This window comes from Citrus sinensis, chromosome 4 (assembly GCF_022201045.2).
Source record: "Citrus sinensis cultivar Valencia sweet orange chromosome 4, DVS_A1.0, whole genome shotgun sequence".
NCBI lineage: Eukaryota > Viridiplantae > Streptophyta > Magnoliopsida > Sapindales > Rutaceae > Citrus > Citrus sinensis.
Genome location: NC_068559.1, coordinates 28,871,502 through 28,894,772, shown reverse-complemented (window position 1 = coordinate 28,894,772; position 23,271 = coordinate 28,871,502). Strand labels below are relative to the sequence as shown.

At 34.6% G+C, this 23,271-nt stretch overlaps 4 protein-coding genes across 7 annotated transcripts; 2 read left to right on the top strand and 2 right to left on the bottom strand.

The window, feature by feature from the left end:
- Nucleotides 1–1,593: 1,593 nt before the first annotated feature.
- LOC102611220 (protein transport protein SEC31 homolog B) lies at nucleotides 1,594–10,138 on the bottom strand. Of its 2 annotated transcripts, none has more exons than XM_006482881.4 (22): nucleotides 9,599–10,138; nucleotides 8,951–9,008; nucleotides 8,707–8,829; nucleotides 8,208–8,304; nucleotides 8,047–8,083; nucleotides 7,835–7,940; nucleotides 7,691–7,748; nucleotides 7,329–7,426; nucleotides 7,062–7,181; nucleotides 6,502–6,544; nucleotides 6,137–6,246; nucleotides 5,918–6,045; nucleotides 5,253–5,811; nucleotides 5,053–5,145; nucleotides 4,313–4,498; nucleotides 4,014–4,227; nucleotides 3,732–3,832; nucleotides 3,453–3,617; nucleotides 3,089–3,223; nucleotides 2,719–2,998; nucleotides 2,348–2,586; nucleotides 1,594–2,225 (listed from the first exon to the last, which is right to left on the bottom strand). In XM_006482881.4, exons 1-22 carry the CDS (start codon nucleotides 9,913–9,915, stop codon nucleotides 2,130–2,132), a joined length of 3,363 nt encoding a protein of 1,120 aa, XP_006482944.1. In that variant the 5' UTR covers nucleotides 9,916–10,138; the 3' UTR covers nucleotides 1,594–2,129. The 2 variants fall into 2 exon arrangements, with proteins under 2 accessions (XP_006482944.1, XP_006482945.1); XM_006482882.4 differs by having other exon boundaries at nucleotides 3,462–3,617.
- A 2,510-nt stretch (nucleotides 10,139–12,648) lies between these two features.
- On the bottom strand, nucleotides 12,649–13,722 carry LOC102611594 (glyoxylase I 4; the record flags this gene model as incomplete). Its single annotated transcript, XM_025101568.2, is given in 2 exon segments — nucleotides 12,649–13,131; nucleotides 13,381–13,722. Coding segments are annotated over 2 exon segments (630 nt in total), but the record flags the coding sequence as incomplete, so codon positions are not given.
- A 1,641-nt stretch (nucleotides 13,723–15,363) lies between these two features.
- Nucleotides 15,364–18,738, top strand: LOC102611693 (uncharacterized). 3 transcript variants are annotated; one of them, XM_025101344.2, is made up of 9 exons: nucleotides 15,364–15,770; nucleotides 16,170–16,283; nucleotides 16,394–16,462; nucleotides 16,595–16,614; nucleotides 16,743–16,795; nucleotides 17,038–17,068; nucleotides 17,158–17,239; nucleotides 17,610–17,742; nucleotides 18,136–18,295. In XM_025101344.2, the coding sequence occupies exons 1-9, from the start codon at nucleotides 15,587–15,589 to the stop codon at nucleotides 18,149–18,151; spliced, it is 702 nt and encodes a 233-aa protein (XP_024957112.1). In that variant the 5' UTR covers nucleotides 15,364–15,586; the 3' UTR covers nucleotides 18,152–18,295. The 3 variants fall into 3 exon arrangements, with proteins under 3 accessions (XP_024957112.1, XP_052295953.1, XP_006482946.1); XM_052439993.1 differs by lacking the exon at nucleotides 18,136–18,295 and adding an exon at nucleotides 17,876–18,122; XM_006482883.4 differs by lacking the exon at nucleotides 17,610–17,742 and having other exon boundaries at nucleotides 15,367–15,770; nucleotides 18,136–18,738.
- Nucleotides 18,739–19,170: 432 nt separating this feature from the next.
- Nucleotides 19,171–22,649, top strand: LOC102612582 (potassium transporter 5-like). The gene is made up of 8 exons (XM_006482887.4): nucleotides 19,171–19,656; nucleotides 19,751–19,976; nucleotides 20,099–20,350; nucleotides 20,453–20,503; nucleotides 20,635–20,895; nucleotides 20,988–21,155; nucleotides 21,250–21,504; nucleotides 21,606–22,649. The coding sequence occupies exons 1-8, from the start codon at nucleotides 19,507–19,509 to the stop codon at nucleotides 22,511–22,513; spliced, it is 2,271 nt and encodes a 756-aa protein (XP_006482950.1). The 5' UTR covers nucleotides 19,171–19,506; the 3' UTR covers nucleotides 22,514–22,649.
- The last annotated feature ends 622 nt before the right edge of the window (nucleotides 22,650–23,271 follow it).

Here is a 23,271-nt window from a genome sequence, read left to right as displayed (position 1 = left end):
GTAATGTGTAACACAGTTGTAGTGGACAGCGGCAAGCAAGCAGGAAAATCAATTGATATTCCTGTTTCCGTAAATCAAGGCTTTATAGTTCACTAATTCTAAGCGCATGTGCCTCCCTTCCTTTTCAACTGCTAAGACATAACTTGGATACTCTGTTATCATATATATGTGAAATTAGAAAATATCGAAGTTTGACCAAAGTACAATTTTAAAAAGGGGATAATCTATCGATCAATCTGTCTACAACTCCTATTTAGTTATAATCGTGAGAAGAAGTGCCACTTTTGAAAAGAGAAACAAGTGCCATCATAACTATCATCTAGAGGAAAATTTACCAAAGAAAACGTCAAAAGGCACAAAAATTCCTATTGTTATCTTCTGTCTCCACACCTTTGGCTTCTTGCATATGAATCTCTTTTTTATTTAATGTTGCGTTTACTTGTCAATAATCGGAATGGGCTGGAATGAGAATACACATAAGAATAATTTATTTACTTGACCTTCAGAAATCAGAATCGGATATGAGTTACATTGTAACAAATTACTAAAACATACTTAATGAATTATTGTCATAATTATTATTTTATACTTTAATTATAGTAATTATTTATTCAAAAACTATAATTATTAATATATTATTGTTAATAATATATTAATTATTAATTAATAGTAATAATTATATTAATAATTATCATAATAGTATATTAACTAATTAATAATAATAATAATGTATGAATTAATTAAAATAATTGTATTAATAATCATTAAAATTATAAATTAATTATTTACTTATAATTATCAATATATTATTGTGAATAATATATTAATAGATTAATTAATTAAAATAATTATATTAGCAATTATTATAATAGTATATTAATTAATTAATTAATTATAACAATGTATATTAATTATTGTGATTATTTATCAAAAATTATAATTATTAATAATTATTGTTAATAATATATTAATTAATTAATTATAATTGTTAATATAATTATTATAGTAGTATATTGATTAATTAATTAATATATTAATTATTGTGACTTTATAAAAAATTATAAATAATAATAACTATTGTTAATAATATATTAATATATTAATTCATTAACATTATTATTAATTATTAATAATAATATATGAATGAATTATAATCGTTATATATTAATTATTATAATTATTTATTAAAAATTTATAATTATTAATAATTATTGTTAATAATATATTAATTAATTATAGATAGAACAATATGGACATTTTTAATTTCAAAAAAGAACAAAATAGTCATTCTTAGGAATGAGAGACTCATTCTCATTCCCACCTCCCCGTCTAAATAAGTCTCCCATTTCTCATTCCAAATTATGATGGACCTCATAATTCTAATTATATTTTGCAAAATAAACAAGTTCTACTTCCCTAACCCAAGAAGTAAAAGCAACGTAAAATTATTTTCAAAGCTACTACCATTCCATTCAACGATTTATGCTGCGGGAATTGAAAATTTGGTCATATTCCGGCACAAAAATCGGCTCAATTAAACAAAATGTAATAAGCCATTAAAAATTCTAAAGTGTTTCTCGAAATACTATCAGATGAGGAATATATATATATATTTAACACAAATAATTGTCAACTCAGCACTAAGCTTCTTACTGAGGCTTCCAGAGTCCGTCCATAAAAATAACATTGCTGGTAAAATGTTGCCCATGCAAATATCAAACAAGGTAGCAGTAATAACCAGATCAATTTGGAAAAGTAAAGAAATATAACTAATGGACTTTGTTGGGCCAAAAAGAAAGTAAAACAAAAAAAAAAAAAAAAAAAATTGAAGGGGAAAAATAAACTCTTATCTCAATACTACAAAATATCAACTGAAAAACAAATCACCTACGAGATCATTGATGTTCTGAAAACTATCCTCACTAGACTGCATCCAGAAAAAGCACATGAGATGTAAAAGCCAGACAATATCTTTGTAAGGAAACCAAAGAACCAAAATCCTGTAGTAGCAACCTGCGGAGCAGTTCTTGTGTGTACAATGAATTAAGGATCAGTGCCCCAGCAAAGTATGCCAAATATGTGAAAAATGTTCAAACTTGAGATGAATCTCCCAAGGATTTCAAGATTTCTCAACTTAATCTGACATTTTGTCTTGTCTTGATCATTCTTTTTAATGTTGCCAACCAGAAGTTGCACTCATCCCAGTCACTAGTTGTAAGAAGCACCTGTTGCAGGCAGAAAGAAAAAAAAAACAATTGAAGCTTCAATCTCATTTTCAGCTTTCCAACACTCGCATGGAATAGTCGGCAAAAGTAAAATTATCTTATTTTCATTTCCAGTGGTTTACCTGGATTTGTAGGGCTGTACCAAAATCGTTATTGTCCAAAGCCTGGCAGAGCTGAACGAGCTTATCAGCAGCATTTTTAGAGATGTCCCCGCTGTTAAGCTTGGCAAACAAAGCACCTATTTTCCTTGAATTGTCTTCTATTTCCCGCTTTTTTGCTGGATTTGCACGTGAGCCTCCAAGTGCTTCTGATGTCTCGTTAAAGAGTCTTGTCAATGTATTGATGACAGGTTTTTGATGGGCTGGAGGAAATCATGCAAAAACAAGCCAGATTAATAAGATAACTGCGTAAGAAAAAATTATCACAGCATATGGAATGCTACCAAATTAAGCAGTGGGATTAAATCTCATAAATAAGTTGAAGAAACAATTACCGGGTACATTTGAAGCATCGACAGTCTGTATTGTAGGTGGTGGAGCTGCAGGTGTTACAGCTGGTTGTACGGGTGCTGACTGAGGACTGGCTGGTTGCATTGATCCCATGCCAGGTCTTTGGACAACTCCTGAACCACTCATGGGCATGAATCCCGTAGGAGTGGGTGTGGGAGCCACAACATTGGGCATTTTTGGGCCTGGAACAGCCCCAATTTGTGATGGGAGAGAGCCCCGTGCATCAGAAACAGGAGGTACAGGGTAGCCCGGATTAGAAACTCCCTGAAACATTCATTCAAAGAGATATTCAGTCTGCCAGTCAAGAGAACAACGTTGACCCAAAAAAAGGAAATTGAATACACTTATACAGACAGGGTACAACTGAGAACCCAATGTGGGTTGCTGATATTGCTCTGCATTTCTCAGCACAGGAGGAGTAGAAGGAATGAAGGGTCTCATGGCCGGCTGAGAGGTAACAGGAGCAGGGGCGGAAGCAGTAAAATTAGGCTACAATGAAAACAGATGAAACAAAATTACTCATAAAGCTCACTTGAACAGAACATTTTTCATTAAATGATAAGTAATAGACAACTAAACAAGACAAGTCTTAGTGAAGTCTAGTGCATGATAATGAAAGGCTATATTTTGAGTGCCAAAAACGTTACAGATAACAAGAGAAACCTTTTCAGAGTAAGGTTGATAAAGAGTTAAAGATGAAAAAAATAATTCAAAGTACTTGAGTTGCCTGAGGTGGAATGAATAAACCAGGCTGTGGTGCAGGTTGATACGCAGCAGAAGCACCATATCCTCTTCCATTGCTATAAGGGCCCAATGGCTGCTGATAATTGTCACCATATGTACCTCCAGGAACACTCTGATGCAATGGCGATTGGGCTGGTTCCTATAGCAAGACACAAGAAAATAATTGAAGTTCTGTTCAAAAGCAAGGCAGCGAAAAAATCAAATAGCGACTATAATTAGAAAAAAAGAAAATTACACAAAAACCTGCACTCACCTGATAATATTGCTGATCAACCATGCCATATTTGGACTGATCAACACCATGCACTGGTGCATGTTGAGAGTTCTCAAAAGCCATAGCTGCAGCTTCTTTTTCTGGGACAATAAATCAGAAGAAACCATCAGAGGTACTTGATGCAGTAAGCAGCAAAATAGAAGGCTATACAATAAACCTCATTCCAGTGAGGTTATGCTGAAACCAGCAATGGGATCACCTATTGGCATGCAAAAAATAAATAATTAACTAACTAAAAAGGAAATCCTCGGAAGTCCTTACCAGGTTCTATAGATCGAGCAATACGATCTCTTAAGACCGTAAGTTCAGGTGACAATTCATCTGATCCCAATAGTTTGAGATACTCCATAGCAGTGGTTAGAAGCCCTTGACTAGCTAAAATTTCCGCATACTTCTCAACAAGCTTGCACAGAGCTGCACTAAATCGCTTCTGCCCAGTTGCCAAAGCTAGGACAATAGTCTTCTCCATCAAATCCTAAATTAATAAATATTATGTCAACATTGATTACTTTCTACGCAAAAGACATGTTTGAATATACTTGTAAAAGCTGCACACTAACCTGAAGAAGATCAACATAGGATTTCCCTTCATGCTCAGCTGCCAGGCTCCTTGACCAAATTTCGACTGTTTTGTCAATGTTCCCAGCACATATATAACAAAGAGTTGCCGCCAGAGTATTACCAGCAGCCAATAGTTTTGAAGCAAGTGTGTCACAAAGCATAGTCCATTCCTCTCTCTGAGCGAACTGCTTATCATGACGACAAGAAGTACATAGTGAGTGATACAACTCCAAGCTCAAGTCCAATTTTCAAGCATTCAAACATTATAAATTCTTTTTCAGTAACAACTAATAATAACAGCCTGTTTTCTCCACATGATAAGGTAGATAGCCTGTTTTCTCCACCTAATAAGGTAATAATCAGGATTTATAGGCCTGTGCAAGTATAAATAAAAGCAGTATGAGTGGTATCAAGTCAAGTAGATCATATCATCTGCAAGAAATTTTTACCAACAATTCAGCCTAATAGGTAATATATCATAAGCACTCGAACTTTAAAAGCATTTCACCAAGTACAGGTGAGTGATCAAGTCAGGCACTTTCATTCCATTCCAATATTCAATTACTGTTGGCATTTATCCTATGAGGAACATTAGAGGAAACAAAATAACAATAAATTGCAAAAAAGTAATTATGTAGGACATTATTAATCTTCTAATAATGTCCTACATCATGTAGCAGGCAATCTATTCTCACACAACCACAAATCTAGATCTTCTTCCAGTGATTAAAATACTTACAGTACAGAGAAGAGCAAGTGTTTCTTTCCAAAATTTCAGAGGCCTGGAGTTCACAAGGCTCAACAGATCATTATTCACCATAGCAGAAACAACCTGAAAGCAAAATGGCAAGTACAAAGTGAACGTTCAATCATAAACAATAGTACAAATACAATGTTTATTAGGTTAAAGACTAACAGTTTTGTGAGAGCATAAGCTACCTTCAAGTAAGGCGAACGATTCATCTTAAGATACTGATCTCGAGTACGATCCCACAAAGCAGCACCACCGACGTGAGCAATAACTAAAGCATCAGCCATTTTATTTGCAGATATGCATAGTGCAACTGCCCCCTTATAGTCTCCAACAACCAAAGCACGTTGAACACTATCATCAAATGATGGATCCGAACTCTCCTCCACTCCATCAGCTTCTTCTTTTAGTTCTTCTGTACTAGGAACAGAACTCTCAACAGCAAAAGTATTACCAGAAGTTGATACAGGCGTGTCTGCTTTTGGACTTGGAAGATTGTTAAAGAAATCTTCTCCATTATCAGCAGTAAAGATGGTGGCTTCTTTATCACGTTGATGTGCCCCTTTATCTGCTACTTTATCCTCAAGTCCAATCGCATTTACTTCCTGGGAAAGATCATCTTGTACAGTATCTTTTTCTTCAGTTGGTAAAGTAAAACCAAGGTGGGTAAGCAACTTCGTTCTAGCTGTGCCATCGTCTTCAAACATAACTTTTAGGAAGCCCCATGTTTCTCTGTCATCCTCAGATCTGTTTTAACAGTCAAATGAAGAGAGATGTCAATATGTCAATTTCTAATTTGAAGCACTAGACAGAAGAAGAAAAGAATCTGCATGTCTCAGAACTGCTGACGTACTTGCATTCTTGTGATTTTTTCTCGCACAAAGCTCTCAATGAAGACCTCTCCCCATTTTGTATTGATTCTTCAAATTCAGATGAGCGACCAACCAAACTGTCTTCTGTAACTAAATTATGCACAAAAACCTTGAACAAGGAAACATGGAGAAGATAATTAAGTAGATGATGAAAACTGTCATTAAAGCAGAAGAGTACAGACAACTCGCAGAAATGTTACCTCTGAAGTACGTCCAGCAGATGACTTGGGATGAAAAGAAACAAGCTTTCCTCCAAATCCAAAGGATGCCCCAGCTGGACGTTTATACCATTTTGGGGCTCTCAGAGGTGCTGCATCAAAAGGATAGCATGTTAGAAGAGATGTCAAAAGTAAAATTCTCCAAAGCATCTCCAACAGATGACTTGTGAAGAAACGAAAGTCAAATTTATAGATGGATGCCAAGGCCAGAATAGCAATGGAGCCAAAAACTTCATCCTATGGTTTGAGACAGATTTCTGAATTAAAAGCTAACTGAAAATCCACAAACTCTATAGTAGTCAATTCTATGACAAAATACGTGACAACTGTTGAAAGAACTATATTACCTGCACTGAAATTGCTATCCCCAACACCATACCGGCTGCAACCCTGAAGAAAGAGAGAAATAAATATGCATGGAGAAGTAAGGCCAAAACATTCTTTTGACGACACCATCAAAGGAGAATACAGTATCTCTACCATGTTAAGGAGGGGAAACAAGTAAGGTAAACAAGGTACAATAATAATAATAATAATAGAGTATGACAAATTTCTCATTTTTCAATTAGCTTTAAGATTTCTATGCTTGTACAATTCTCCTAGGACCAAAATTTATCAGTTCTTTCTAGCCATGCATCGAATGAAAGCCAGCCTTATCTACACATTCCAATGAAGTGCCTAAACGAATATATTCACCAAAAAGATACAAGCGGCAAAGACTATCAGCTGGTTATGACCATACAACTCTTCGACATTGTTTGCATTCAGAAAACAATAAGTGGACTTTAGTAGAACCACGCTCAATCAATGTCCACCATTCTGATAGTTTCTTTTCTGACAACATTTGCTAAAGAAAACCAAAACAGCTTTACAAAATAAATCTTTACAAAAACACAATAGAGCACACCTCAATATTATAAATTCCAATTTTTCCATCAAATGATGATGCAGATATCACTCCAGGAATCTTCGGATACCAGTGTATGTCAAAATTCCAGTTGGTGCCAGCTGGCAATTCAGAGACTATCTGCATCAACATTTTTATAAGAAAAACAAAAAAGAAAAGTGTTAACACAGAAAGAGTTACTCTTGACAGTGTGAAGAAGAAACAAAATAAAAATACAAGGAGTTATTCCAAATAAATTCAATGCAAGTTAAAGACTACCAAATTTACCTCACCACTGACTGTGTCCCAGCAAATAGTACGATTATCTTTTGCACAAGTGAGCAAATACGAGCTGTCATTTGGACACCAGGACATTGCAATTACACCTGGAGTCAGATAAGCAGTAAAAATATCAGATATTTAAACCTATGTGCAGTTACATCAAGAAAGCATAGTACTGCTGTAACAATAGGCATATGCATAGTAGCCAAAGGGGATATGTTGCATCATAAAAGCTTAGGATATTTATCAAGCCAGCCAAAAATTGACCATCAATCGAAAGTACATAGGTGTAACATCCCAAGAATATACATAAATTGGTAGAACATCAATAAATATGCAATAAAGAATCATGTTGTGGAGTGCCATACCTTTGGTGTGCCCCACAAACTCTTTTACTGGTGACATTGTATTTCGCATGTCCCAAAGCTGTGTGCAAACATCATTATACATTCACATAGTTTGCAAAGCAATTCTACTAAAAACAAAAGACTCTGCAAAAGCAAACCCATTACCCTCAGAGCAGGTGAACTATCTTCGTCTGATGCAACAACAAGCTGAGTGGCAACATCAGGATTCCACTGCAGAACAGAGCACCGCCGTTTAATTGACTCTGAGAAGCTGCCAGTCAACATAAGAACATTAATTTATCTTAAAGAAGCTGTTGGACAATAATCAAGAAAAAAATAATAAGAAAATTTTGACAGCAAACATGAAAATCACTCACCTTATTACAGGTTTTTGCTTCTTTAAGTCCCAAACCACTGAGAAAACAAATATATATATATATATATACACACACACAAACACACACAGAGATTAAATATTCCTAGACACAAAAAAAAATCTCAGAGAACTTATAAATCAGATGTCTTTTTCTTTTCTCACCAGTTGTCCCATTGTAAGAAGTGGATGCTAAAATGTGTTGAACCTTGCTATTCCATGAAACAAATGAAATTTCACCTTGAGCTGCAGAACCATTACCCTGCGCAAATATTGCACAAACCGTGTCAAATGCCCCGAAAGATTTAGAAAAACGTAACTGGAAGGAAAGAGAGATTCTGTCTCAGGAAAACAAATATTTCTAGGACAGACTTGTAGGCAGAGATGCTTCACAAAGTAAAATAATATATTTTATCCCAAACCTGGGGGGTGGGGGAGGGGGAACAATAACAGCAAAGGAAAAATCAAACTTATACTATAGTAAATGCAGATAATGCTCATCAAACACCTCTTCATATTGTAATAAAATTTTGCATATAATAAAATCTACCAGTTAACATTCAATATGCACAGAAAAGTCAAATGAAAAGCTTTTTGAAGTGGTAAACAGCCAAAGGCAAGTATAAGATGGCATATTAATTGAGTAACAAAGATCGCTACGTGCCCTGAGAGGTGGGAAATGAGAAGGTTCAGCTGGTGCTGACAAATCCCAGATGCAGATTTCACCATCATCAGCACCAGAGGCAAGTAAGTTGGGAGTGAAGGAATTAAACTCAAGACCACGAACCTGAAAATGGGGAAAAAAATAAAAGAATTAATCTCACCATCCAAACATTACTTCATTAGATATCTCATGGGCAAATCTAACAACCAAATAATACTAGGCTTATCAGAAAAAAGAAACTCACAGGTCCTTTGTGCCTTGAAAGATGTGCAATGAGAGGATTTCCACCAGTTTCCCCGGAACTGAGCCAAAATTACAGGTGGACAGCAAAATTAATTCCGTAAGTATATATACTACTACTGCTCCAGTTTAATTTACACATTTAGGGTTAAAAAAAGAATGCAGCTATCACTACTTAAACTCTACCTTATCGACATAAACAGACAATACCAAAATAAACAATAAATAAAAGCAAACGGAAACATGAGGAAACAAATTCAGCATCAGAAATCTTTATGACTCCAAAAGTTAGAATCAACTGTTGTCCGATTCAGCAGATTGACATGACAAATCACAACAGAAACTATATTGTGGTTTCTTATGAAATTCTCATTCTACTTCCTAGTGTTAGAATAAGCATCTCCAATGCTCGACATTGCAAAACTACAGTTAGTAGATCCATATAATCAGTTAAATTTCCAATTCGTTCTAATTTTACAAGTGCAATAATTACTACATAGCCTCTAACATCCCTTCGTCAGTAAAACAAATCATCACCTACAATTAACCTAATTCATAAAATACCCACAAAGTACCAGTATTTGTAAACAAAACAAATCCAATAACCAAATTACAACTTTTCACAAAAGCAATAAAAAAAAACATAAATCACCTGATTAGAGATAAAGGGTTCCAAATATCAATACTCCCATCGACAAGCCCACCAGCAACAAGTCCTAGCGAAAAATCCTCAGAGCCGGATCCATTCTTTCCCCAAGCAAGCCTATTAAATCGCTCCGAGCTCGGCGATTCACCAACAAGGAGGAGATCACGATCCTCTGATTGGAAATCAAGCTTGAAGATCTCAAGGTTCGCCGAGGAGCTAAACGACAGATCAACTGCTCCCGCCATCGTTCCTGCCGCCATGTAAGGCGCATCCGGCGCAAACGCCACCGACGCCGATCTATTAATCCCCTTTATACACGCCATCGCACTAATTTCACTCCAATTCGATCTGTTTATTAGAGTGGATCTAAGAAATGAGTTTTGGTTTTGTAATTTTATTGGGGTTTCTGATTTAATTTGATCTGATTTTAATAAGAAAGGAAATGCCAACACACGATCTCTTCTTTATCTATCTCTCTTTTTCCCCTTGGCCTAGTGAGTGTGTCGTGGAATTTTAATGTGTTTTGTTGTTTTATTTCTTCGTTTTTGGGGGGTGCTTGTGTTACGATGCACTTGCGCTTATTTTTAACTCGCGCTTTCTCGGTTGTAAGTTGCACCCAGCCGTTGAGGATAGTTTTGTAAGCCGAGGGTACAGGGAATGGTTACTGATTAGTCTCATTCTCACCTGTACAACGAAGCGTAGCAAGGGATTAGTGTGACCACTCGCAGGCTATCTATTCCATAAACGAACTCAGGCGTTTTATTTCAGCCTCTCGAATCAAATAATGACGTGTGTATTTTAAGGTTTGGTGTTTAAATTACATTAATGAAACGACGGAATAGCCACCGTTTTGAATATTTTATGTTTTTACAAAATCTTGAATTTTATATTTTCACTTCATTTCCGTTACCGTCATCAGTTGATTTTGTTCTTTTAATGAACCGGATACAAATTACAGAAAAAAATAATACTTTTTCTCTGTTTCATGGGTTCAGTTATGTTATAACTGTGGTACGGCACCACAGTTGCTTTCAGTCATTGAATTCAACTAATGCAACTGTACAATTGTGGATTCAATGACCGATTGCAATTATGGTACCATATCACAATTGCAACATAATTTTGCCCCTGTTTCATTTTTTTTTTTTTAGTAGATGCGAAAATTGTTTATAATTTGGCGGTCAAAACAATAGTTTTTAGGTTAATTGTGACAATTTTTTAGGTTAGAAACAAATTAAAATGATTTTTTAATGGTTAAAAAAAATAATGGATTAATAGTATCTGTGGATAAGATGACCATGTTTGCAATTTATAGGTTTCATTTTTTGTGTTCAATTATGATTCCAACGAAATAGTACTTACAAGAAAAAGATTGTTTAGTTAATATTTAGAATAATGCCACGCTTAGAAATTCGAAGTAAAACATTTATATTATACTTTGTACGATAATATTCTTTGAGTGGTTGAGAACATGGATAAGGATTCAATATGGTAGTTAAATAAGATAAATAAAAATTTAAAATAATTCTAATAATTGATTTAGTGCTTAATAAAAACTTAACTCAGCACTAAATCATAATCTTGAGAATATATAATACATTTAATTTTTCATGTCATTAGATGATGTAGAACTATTAACTAATAATTTTTTAATACATGTCAATAACTTTTAAACCTAAAAATTAATTTATTACAAGTCGAACAGTTCTCTCCCTTTCCTCCGTCTTCAAAAATTCATCTTTCCTCTTTCAAATTTCAAGAATAAAAAATTAAGAAATATTAATTTATTAAAAACTGCAAAAATAATAAATTGAATAAAATACCTTTGCAAGTCTCTCTCCAAGAAACATCTCCAGCCCTCCATTCACTTATGCATTTTTACATATGAGGATGAAAAATATTAGTTAGTGATTCTAGATCATCTGCCGATGTAAAATATCATATGTATTCTAAAATTTTTCCATATTAAAATAATAATATTAAAAATAAGAAGTTTGAAAGAAGAGAAATAAGTTGTCGTTAAACTTAATGAAAAAAAAAAAACAGTATGGTTTTCAAACCGCCACGTGTTAAGTAATTATCTAATATGTCATATGATTGTCAAGCATTGCGAAAGACTAAAACCCATTGCGAGGAAGAAAGTTGGACTGAAATTGTCTGAGAACTATGCTTAGACAAATCAGATAGAATATAAACTCTAACAATTTAAAGTTAAAATTTCACACGTCTATCTAATAATAATCATATTTTTGTATTTTAAAAAAGATTAAAAAATTGTCGATTAAAGACTCTTAGCAGCTGTCGATAAGGTGATTGATTCACATCTAATTTTTATTTTATTTCATTTACTTTCTACCCAATATCTTTTGTGGCGCGTTGTATTTATAATAATGTAAATTTATCATTCATCAGTTGCTTCTATTTTTCTTTTAGTTGTATTTTTTATTATTTTGAATTAAAACTGCGTTCTTATTCTTGAAAACAGACATTTCAAAAAAAAAAATTGTGATTGAGAATATAGACTCTTAGTTATTATAAATATACGTGGAAGTATTTTAATATTCAAGGAAAAATGGAGATACATAAAAAAAAAAAAGGAACAAACTTTCATTTTCAATCAATAACCATAGCTCTTATTTATAGGAAAATGTAACTGACCATTTGAATTTTGAAATCACTGTTAAAATCCTGAGTTCAATGGACCATTAGAATTCGGAATTCAAAATACAGAATTCAAAACTTATAGTACAAAATTTAAAATTCAAGATCCAGAATTCAAAACTTAATGAACTAATAGAAATAAATTCAAAAGGACGATAAATAAATTCGCAACATTAGTTTAAAGTTTTTAATTTAAAAATTGATGTGTCAATACTCAATATATATACTATTAGTTTCATAAATATAAATTTAGAAGTAATTAATAAAATACATAATTAATCAAATGAATTATTTGAATATTATCCAAGTACTTTACAGACACATAAAAATTTTGTAAAAAAATCGCATATCCCTTATAATTTATTGGCTCAAAAATATAGCATTGCACGTACAAACACACTGAAGGTCTAAGAATCATATATATCACCCAATGCTTCAGCATTCATTAAAATGAACGAGTGCATGTGAGCCCCAAAATCCTATCGATAAAAAGCAGACAAATTAAACATAACAAATATTAATGGATGATATTAAATCTACAAGCTAGCGTGGTGTAATTAATTTAAATATCCAGTACTATTTCTGCAAGTTCATGCGCTCTGTTTGTTCCTGATCATCGCATCGGCATCAGCATCAGCATCATTTCCCAAATCAAGCGGCGGGTTATGCCTCCCAAACGGAAGCTTGATTTTGCCTATTGAACGAGCAGGAGCAAGCTAGAGATTCTCACAGTTGCAAATCTCGATCATAAATCCATCAGGGTCATCGAAGAACATCTGATCAATCGCATTTCCACTTTGATCATCCTTCACCGTCCTCTTAATATACTTGACGTCCAACTCCTTCAATCTCTTCTCAATCGCCTCCATGTTCTCACACTGCATGCATGCCAACACATACGTACGTATTATGTGATATATATATATTACACAATGGCAAACAACAGCAAACAAAAACGAAATTTAAAAAAAAAAAAAAGGTGAAACGCGTATTAGTTAAACTGTACATATATGTGTGTGTAGTAAACTCAAACATAAATTGAAAGATAAAGGAAACTCTAATACAATATGTTTTATAATGTAATATATTAAAACTTATATTATTTTAATTGGTTCAAGGTATGGTACCTGAAAAGAGATATGGTTATCCGTGGGGTCTAAGTGGGCGGAATCAGGTGGAGACAACTTATCTTCGTTGTTGGACCGCACCAAGTGAATTCCAACTCCATAATTGAACAGCCAGGCGCCAGCGAAATCGAAAGCCGGAGGTCGCTCAATCAAGACAAAGCCAAGAACTTTGGTGTAGAAATTACTAGAATCCTCGACGTTTCTGCAGAGTCTTGAAACGTGATTCAGTGACATTAAAGGAAGTTCAGGTTCCTTCTCATCAGCTTCTTTCTTGTTATTGTCCTCTTTGTTTACTCTCGTTTCTCCATTCGATTTACAGGCCTCTTTGTTTTCCTCCACTATTGTCAGTCAACTCATCAACTGACCGTGGCAGCTAGCAACAACGTTTGAGAGTCCGTTCGGATCCACCTATATATTTGTATTATTAGCTGCTAGGAGGAAGGTCGCCGCGTGCACGTGGAGGAATAGACATACAAGATGACACGTGGCGGAATGCATGAAGTGCTTAATCTGCCGTGTGAGTTTTTACCGAGGGACGCCTGTCCTCCTGTCCCGTGATGACAAGCAGGCCTTTTCTGTTGAGGCCAGTAGTCACCGGTGCATGGCTTACCTCCTACAGTGGGGGTTTTTTTTTGTTTTTAAATTTATTTTTAATATATTCATAATATGTTTTTAGCGGCATATTTCTAGTGTCGGCGTTAATACATCTTTTAAAAATACGATCGTATTAAAAAATCATAAAAAGTTTCAAATTTGAAGCACTATAAAGTATAACACAATTTATTTTAATTATTACAAAATAAAACAATACTTATAATATTTACCGATTACTTTTAAAACTCCAAGAAATCCATAAACAATGCCTCACTTCTAATTTGAAATATTTCATAATTTTTTTCTATTTTAAAGTGATTTATTGGCCATTATGAACGAGTTTAGTAATGCTATATTTTTTAAAATAATTGCTATTAAAACATCATTAAAAAACTCTTCAAACAATATTTACTTCTCATTTGAAGAGTCACATAAATAAAAAGTATTCCAAAAGACTTTGGAAATGAAATTCTTGAAATGAGATTGTCATAGAAGAGAGAAAAGGACAATCTTATTCGAAGAATTTTATTTTTAAAGCCTTTTGGAGCCTTTAATTTTAGTATTATATTATTTTTTTATCTTCTCGCTCTTGAAAGGAGAGATGTATTATAATTGTTATTATTTTGGTGAAGAAAAAAAATTTGATAAAAATAATATGAATATATTTTTATTCGAAGAGTCTTTTGGGAGATGACGAATTTTTTTCCACTTTTCTATTTACCACATATGTGAGTAAATAAACATTTAAAAAGTCTTTTGGTGATACTCTTAACTTTACTGTAAAAATAATTAGTAGTGAAGATAATCGGTTAAATGATTAGTAGAATTTATTTCTAAAAGTGTTATGGATTATAAAAATGGTTTATGTGTTTGGTAAATTTTACTATTAAATTATTGTAATAATATAAATGACTAAATTGAACATAATATTAAACAAAATTTATTTAAATATTTATAAAAATATACATAAAATATTTTTTATTATGTACATAAAAAATTGATAACTAAAATAAAATTTATTATTATTATTATTTATTTTATTTTCTCAATATGGTTAATAATAATAATTTCTTTAAAGTTAATGATTTTATTTATTAATAAACAAGGATAATTTTATATTTAAAATATATGTTAGGATATATATAAAACTGCATTAAATATAAAAGTAATTTCTAAAATCAGATTTTAAAATACTACTTCTTTATTACTTTTCAAAATGTATAATATAATGAAGTAATTTATAAAAAAATAATTCTTAAAAAAATTTACTAAATACTGAAATTAATTTTAACTTCTTGAAATCAGTCCTTCGCGGCCCTACCTGGCTACATAAGATTTGTACGTCTTTTTATTTGAGTTGACTTCATCGTATTAATAGGTTTGTTACTTTGTTAGTGCCAGGTACCAATAACCACAACAACAGCAACCATTTCCACTTCGAGACCCACCACCAAACCCAAACACGAACAAAACTCACCAACACGCACGGCACGTACCACGCGCGCACTCAGCATCACACATCACATCACTTCTGTTCTGTTTCTCTAGCCTCTTCCTCCGCTGTCTGTTCACTCGCACTCTTGACGATTCACCCAAACCAACCAAATCAAACATGTACAGGGACGTGTCGAGCTGCAACACATACAACTATGGCGACGCCCTCTACTGGAACGCGCGATACGTGCAGGAGGGCGGCTCCTTCGATTGGTACCAGCGTTACTCTGCTCTCCGTCCTTTTGTTCGCAAATATATCCCCACTTCTTCTCGCGTCCTCATGGTCGGCTGTGGCAATGCCCGTAATTTCTCCTCCACTCCGTACCTCTTTTTCTGTTTCTTCTACTTTGTCTTTGTTGTTCCCTTTTTTTAATTTATTTCTTTTAATTTCTCTGTTTGTTTGGTCGCGGCTGTTATTTTTTTTCTTTAAAAAATAATATATTTGAATTGCTTTCCACTACTGTCCTGTTTGATTGCTAAGAAAACGCGGGAAAATGGGGAGGAATTTGAGTTTGCTTGTGATTGCGAATTCTCTTCTGAGAGTCTAGGGTTTGAATTAATTAGACCGTTGGATTCTTGCAAATCTGGAATAGCACATATGAGATGTTATCTAATTATTGGATAGTTTAAATCTTTAATATTTTCTCGATACTGTTTTATGAATCGTGCTTGCAATGGAAAGTTCTTGAATTTCTTTGTAGTGATGTCAGAGGACATGGTGAAGGATGGATATGAAGATATAGTGAACATTGATATTTCTTCAGTGGCTATCGACATGATGAAAATGAAATATGAGGAAATCCCTCAGCTAAAATGTACCCTCTTTTTACAAACATTTTTACTATTTCCTGTTACATTATTTTTCCCCTTTCTCTGAAGTAACCACGGCTATTTTTGTGTTTGTTTTCTTTATCAATCTCAACAGACCTGCAAATGGATGTTAGGGATATGAGCTTCTTTGAAGACGAGTCTTTTGATGCTGTTATTGATAAAGGTATGGCTTTAAATTTGTGTTATTTATTTATTTTTAAGTTGTGGACATTGATGTTAAGTTAGTTTTTGGTATGTGGTGATACCTTGTTTTGCGGCTGAATCTTCACTCGTGGATTCCCTATCCAAAATCTAGGAACTCTTGATTCTTTGATGGTACGATGTGTATACAAATCTTCTTACGATTGCTTCTACTCATTTTTTAGCAACTTCATATATTTCACCCCATTCTAGATAAGGATTTTGTGTTTTTTTGATGCTTTCCTGATGCTTGTGATTTCCAGTGTGGGACCAATGCTCCGATTAGTGCTTCTCAGATGCTGGGAGAAGTGAGCAGGTTGTAGACTTAATTACCAGAAGTTGTAATTATGATGATCTTGATCTGTACTGTCAATAATGTTAAAGGTTCACTTTTCTTAATCCTAAAATTAGAATAATCTCATTGTTGGTTTCGTTATATTGTGTTCCTGGGAAGGGGTAGGTGTATTCATTTTCGACTGTTTCTCCCAGTCTTCATCAAATCTGTGTGTCTTCAATTGCTATATCTTAAGCTAAATTTCATTCTTTTTTCTCCTGCAGGCTTCTTAAACCCAGAGGGATATATATGTTGGTAACGATTCCCCTAGAGAATTAACGTTATTTCGGTAATTTTTTACTTCATTGTATATATGTGATTTGTTTCAAATTTGCGGTCAACAGATAACCTATGGTGACCCGAAAGCAAGGATGATTCATTTGAAATGGAAGGTCTACAACTGGAAAATTGAACTGTACATAATAGGTAAGTTCTCTTTTTCCCCTTTGGCTGTTCATATTCTTTCACCAACCAATTCAAAAGGATTTTAATCACTTGAGAGTATCTGAACCTTTTAGTGCTTTTAGATAAATCATCCTTTAAATGAAACAAATACACACACACACAAATATACATATACATATAATTCATCTTTAGGTTATAATTCTACTTGTTGCTTAATATTATCCAATGAATCTTATATTTTAAGCGAATGGAATTCAGATAATTTAATGAGATCAACTTGATTGATGTATATGTTGATATCTTATTCTAAAATCTAAAGTTTGTTTCTGTTTTTGCTCATTTCAAGGAGTCCTACTAGAATTTTGATTTTTAATTTTTTTAATTCTGGAAGTGAGATTTAAGACAGCGTATAATGTCTTTGGGACTGGTGGAAGCACCTACGAGATCCATCACCATACATGGCTGTGGATCTGGTTGGTAAACACCGCCACTCATATCAAATATACATGTGCACGAGGAGATCGGTATGTGGTTTTGTCGAAGTGAATTGCAAGATGTAGGAGTCCAATCCCAATTTTTCATGGTCTTGAGTTCAGATCTTTGGAGTCTGAGTTTTGGACAGGATTTCTTATTCTATTTCCTAATTGGTTTCACCAGTGACAAGTACACATAGGGCACCACTTTTACGAGGGCTCTTGCCATTACATGGGAGGACTAATATGGATGATTTTGTCATTGAGGAAATGGAAATGAATTCCAAGTAGCTCGTGGTGTCCTTGGATTTGTTGTACCTTGAGATTTATGCTTCTGTCTTGCCTTCAATTTATGATTTTTTTTTGGTTAATTTATTTATTCTTGGTTGAGGGAAAGGAATCTTAATTTATGTTTTAACAATCAGTTTTCTCATTTGTTTGCAGCAAGACCAGGATTTGAAAAGCCCGGAGGCTGTAGTTCTTCGATGAAATCATCTCTGGAACCTGTTCCCATCACTGATGACGGCCAACTTCCAGCAGAATTTGTTTTGGAAGATCCAGATTCTCACTTTATATACGTGTGTAAAAAGATGAATGATATGGATGAAAATCATATACCCAGCTATACATTGAAAGGTGATATTTTATAGGGAACACGTTTCAATGAAGCTCCCAGGTGCTTTGCTTAACAAACTTCAACATGTATCCTCGCGATCTGTACCATTAGTCTCCTCTTGTACAACCCGGAACTAGTATTAGGCATTCCTACAGTGTTTGTGAGATAAGTATTACTCTATCTTTATGTTCCAACTTGTTCATTTAGTTTTAGGATTTGAAAAATAAGATTGAAACGAGATGATGAATCCCCACCAGAGAGACAACATTAGTTAAGTAAATTCAGACTTGATTACTTGTCGGGAGTTAATATTGAAGTTTATTTTGATTTAATAGTTTTAGCATTTAAGCCAACATGGTGAATCCTTGGAATTGAATATTTAAAGATTTCAAAGTTTTGGATTGAATTAGTGGAATTTGTAATTTACATAATTGACATTACCGCTACTGACAAAACAAATGAGAGAGAAATTGAGAGGGGCCCTTTTCACAGCCGTTGTAACCTATACCAGCCTATTCGAATCAGTCTCTTCTCCTCAGCGAATTCGTATTTCAAAGCATTCATTAATTAAGTCCTCCCTCCTCCCTTCGCCCGCGTGCAGTGTGTAAGGAGACATCCGTATCTGAAGTTGTGTTATATAACAAAGCTATCTCTAACTAAGCAGGTAATTAGGTTTGATATTGTTAAGATTTGAGGGTCCATAAATAAACAGGCCATTCCATATTAAAAAAAAAAAACTAAGAAAAACAGGTGGGAATCGTATGCATTAAACAAATTTACACATTTCTTTCGTACGTATTGATAGACTCTCAAGGTCTTTCGTGTGTTAAGTGAAAGTTATCACCACCAACTATTTCTCTAATTAAGAAAAATGTCTTACTCGTTAAGTACGCGGGTAATTCATTTATAACCTGCATAATGTGAACATAGATTATCGCGTTTGGTTGGTTTCTTGGTTCAGTGTCTTTCAGAATTCTCTATGTATGTGTATCTTCACCTTCCAATTATGGATCAGTAAATTTATTATCGTTTTCCAAAATAGCAAGACTATTTCTTGCTTACAGGCCACAGCTCACACCATTAATTAGTTTCTATTTCTTGCTTACAGGCCACATCTCACACCATTAATTAGTTTCTCCATATATATATGTATAAAAACGCTGATTCTGACTCCAATGTCAGTTGATCAGTTTTGAGTAATGTCTGGCTCCGGTGGAGTGGAATCGGGAGAGAGGCAGGTTGCCCTTTCCCAGGATAATGTCAAAGGAAATAAGCTTTTGCCACAAAGATATGACTCATTAGACCTCGAATCCGGTGCGGTTTCCGGTTACCATGGCCGTAGCTCAAAGGTGATCGGCTGGAACCCAATAAACTTTTATTAATTTCTTGAAAACTAACTCAAATTTATATAATTTTGTTTCAATTTCCTCTTTTGTTTCCAAGGCTATGAAGTGGTCGGTGATACTGCAACTAGCATTCCAAAGCATTGGCATAGTGTATGGAGACATTGGTACGTCGCCCCTGTACGTGTTCTCGAGCACTTTTCCTAATGGAATCAACCATGCAGATGATGTTCTGGGCGTGCTTTCATTGATTCTATATACACTCACTTTGATCCCTCTCATCAAGTATGTGTTCATCGTCCTGCATGCCAACGACAATGGTGATGGTAAGATAGATATCAATTCATATTTATTCTCCTTAATCGATATAAATAAGATAAGAGTAAGATCAAAAGGAGGATGTGTAATTTTATTTGAAGTGTGATGATGAGATATATACATTATGAAGGTGGGACATTTGCTCTCTACTCTTTGATATGCCGATACGCTAATGTGAGCTTGGTTCCGAGTCAACAAGCCGAGGACAGCAATGTTTCCAATTTCCAGCTTGAGTTGCCGGGCAATAAACACTCTAGAATGGCGTCGAGTCTCAAGTCCAAGCTTGAGAACAGTCGGGTTGCCAAGTTTTTCTTATTCTTTGCCACCTTACTCGGTACTTCCATGCTCATCGGGGATGGTGTTCTAACTCCTTGTATCTCAGGTTAATTTGCGCAACCTCTTTGATTCATCATGTTAAATTTTAAACTCATCGATCCAATAGCAACTCTCATGCTGTTGTTATTGCTGTTAACATAAAGGGCAGTCTTATCAGCTGTGGGAGGCATCAAGGAAGCCACTTCTGCAATGACAGAAGGTACTTTCTCGTGTAACTGGAAACAGTAATATTGTGCCTTCACCTCCTAGCTGTTGTGGGCAATCTTGTGGCCTAAACAGATTTCACATGATATGTTTACTAAGATTTGCCTGCCTCCTCTTCTTAAACAGATAGGGTTGTTTGGATATCAGCAGCTATCTTGGTTTGCCTTTTCTTGTTTCAAAGGCTTGGAACGGACAAAGTGGGATACACATTTGCTCCAATACTTCTTGTTTGGTTCGCATTCATTGCTGGAATTGGCATCTACAATATTATACACTATGATCCAACAGTAATTAAAGCTTTAAACCCAAGGTACATCGTTGATTATTTCAGAAACAACCAGCAAGCTGCTTGGATATCCCTTGGTGGCATTATCCTGTGCACTACAGGTACTCTTTCCAGCCATTAGTATATAAAGTAATTAAATAATACCTTGAGCAATCTTCCAAGCTTTTTGTTTATTTATTTATTTTTAAATCAGGGGCGGAAGCACTATTCGCCGATGTTGGCCACTTCACAGTTCTGTCGATACGAATAAGCACCTGCGGTGTGGTCTATCCAGCTCTCATTTTGGCTTATACCGGACAAGCTTCCTTCCTTCGCAAGCATCCTGATCTTGTCTCGGATACCTTCTTCAAGTCTGTACCAGGTAAAGATTTTTTTTTTCATTTTTTATTGTCCTCGCTTCTTTATCTTTTGATCAAGTAGTGACATATATGGGTGTGTGGTGAAATAATTATCAGGTCCTGTGTACTGGCCAATGTTCGTGGTGGCGGTATTGGCAGCAATCATAGCAAGTCAAGCTCTAATTTCAGGAACTTTCTCCATAATCCAGCAATCCCTTGCACTGGGATGTTTCCCTCATGTCAAAATCGTACATACTTCGTCTGAGTATGAAGGACAGGTTTACGTTCCCGAAGTCAATTACCTACTCATGCTCGCTTGCATAGGAGTTACTATGGGTTTCAGGACAACCGTAAAGATTGGCAATGCATACGGTAATTAATCGACAACTCAAATAATTCAATTTCCTGCTTTATTCACTCACAAAACTAAATCATGCACAATATTCAATCTGCTAGTAATCATACTAATGCAGGGATTGCGGTGGTGTTTGTAATGACATTGACATCATCCTATCTGGTACTTATCATGATAATGATTTGGAAATCCAACATACTTTATGTAATCTCATATGTTCTTATAATTGGTTCTGTGGAGCTCATCTATTTAAGTTCAGTTCTCTACAAATTTGATCAAGGAGGATACTTGCCATTGATCTTTGCTGCGGTTCTAATGACTATAATGTATGTTTGGAACAATGTGTATCGAAGGAAGTATTTTTATGAGGTGGAGCACAAACTCTCACCGAGAAGGATAAATGATATAGCTGCTAACACAAACATTTGTCGAATTCCTGGACTTGCCTTGTTCTACTCTGAGCTTGTTCAGGGCATCCCTCCTATATTCAAGCATTATGTGGAGAATGTACCTGCATTGCACTCGGTCCTTGTTTTCGTCTCCATCAAATCTCTACCTATTAGCAAGGTTCCAGCAGATGAACGATTCATTTTCCGTAGAGTGGAACCAAAGGAGCTTAATATGTATCGTTGTGTTGGAAGATATGGTTACATGGATGTACGAGATCAGGAAGAGCCCTTCGAGAGAATTCTTGTTGAAAATTTGAAGCAGTTCATTAGAGATGACTACAAGTTCTCTCCACAGAGCCAGGAGTCTGCTCACGACTCGGACGAGGATACCATCCATGGGGTGCAAAAAGAGGCACTGGAAAGAGATATTGAAGCAGTTGATAAAGCGTGGGAAGCTGGAGCTGTTCACTTGATTGGTGAAAATGAAGTGGTTGCAGCCGAGGGAGCTGGAATTGGGAAGAGGCTTATGATAAATTATGCCTTCAATTTCTTGAAGAAAAATTTGAGAGGAAGTGAGACAGTGTTTGATATTCCTCACAAGCGCATGGTTAAAGTGGGAATGACTTATGAGCTTTAGATCACTTCATTATATATGCACCTATGCAGATGCAGTTGGTTTGATAGACTTGTAAGCCTTATGGTGAATGTATATGTAAATTAGAATATTCTTATATTAATAATTTACCAATTAGAAACTCAAGTCTTGCAATTTACTGTTTATTGATCTAATTCTGCAATTTTTCTGCTACATATATCGACGCTATTATCCGACGTGGGAGGCACCAAGGCAAATTTGTTGAATATATCTTTATGCCTCGTTTAACAAACAGATGCGCTTGTCTCCTCTTTTAGTGCAGATAGGATTGCTTGGAAATTTGGGTGCTATCTTGGCTGGCTGGCTGGCCTCTTCTTATTTCAAAGATTTGGAGGCTTGGCAATGGCAGCAATTCAAGCTCTCAAGTTTTCCTCGTGCAAAAATTGTGTGATAGGTGGTGCAAGTATGAAGGGCAAGTTTATGTTCCTGAAGTACAAAACAAGTAATTTTGTTGTATGTTTGAGAAAGTCCCTGGAATTCGAGCTTACTTGCTGTATGATTGCGGTCGTTTTGGATTCACTAATGATATATAGAAGTGCAAAAAATAACATAAAAGTAGCATCTCATCATTATAGGATTAAAAAAAAAAATTACACTACATAACAATAATAAAAAAAATTCACTATAAATCAAATTTTTTTTTGTTTTTTAATGTTTTGTAATTTATACTCTTTTCCATACAAAACATCATTATTCTTTTGGATTTGAATTTAACCGTGAAAGTAGAATAATGGTTCCTT

Coding starts and splice junctions, on each gene's coding strand:
- LOC102611220 (XM_006482881.4), bottom strand. CDS start 9,915: ATGGCGTGTATAAAGGGGATTAATAGATCGGCGTCGGTGGCGTTTGCG. Junction 8,305..8,706: donor CTCATTTCCCACCTCTCAGG/GCACGTAGCGAT, acceptor ATATTTGCGCAG/GGTAATGGTTCTGCAGCTCA. Junction 2,999..3,088: donor TGGGTTCTCAGTTGTACCCT/GTCTGTATAAGT, acceptor TGAATGTTTCAG/GGAGTTTCTAATCCGGGCTA.
- LOC102611693 (XM_006482883.4), top strand. CDS start 15,587: ATGTACAGGGACGTGTCGAGCTGCAACACATACAACTATGGCGACGCC. Junction 15,771..16,169: donor GGTCGGCTGTGGCAATGCCC/GTAATTTCTCCT, acceptor ATTTCTTTGTAG/TGATGTCAGAGGACATGGTG. Junction 16,615..16,742: donor GAACTCTTGATTCTTTGATG/GTACGATGTGTA, acceptor TGTGATTTCCAG/TGTGGGACCAATGCTCCGAT.
- LOC102612582 (XM_006482887.4), top strand. CDS start 19,507: ATGTCTGGCTCCGGTGGAGTGGAATCGGGAGAGAGGCAGGTTGCCCTT. Junction 20,504..20,634: donor CACTTCTGCAATGACAGAAG/GTACTTTCTCGT, acceptor CTTCTTAAACAG/ATAGGGTTGTTTGGATATCA. Junction 20,896..20,987: donor CATTATCCTGTGCACTACAG/GTACTCTTTCCA, acceptor TTTTTAAATCAG/GGGCGGAAGCACTATTCGCC.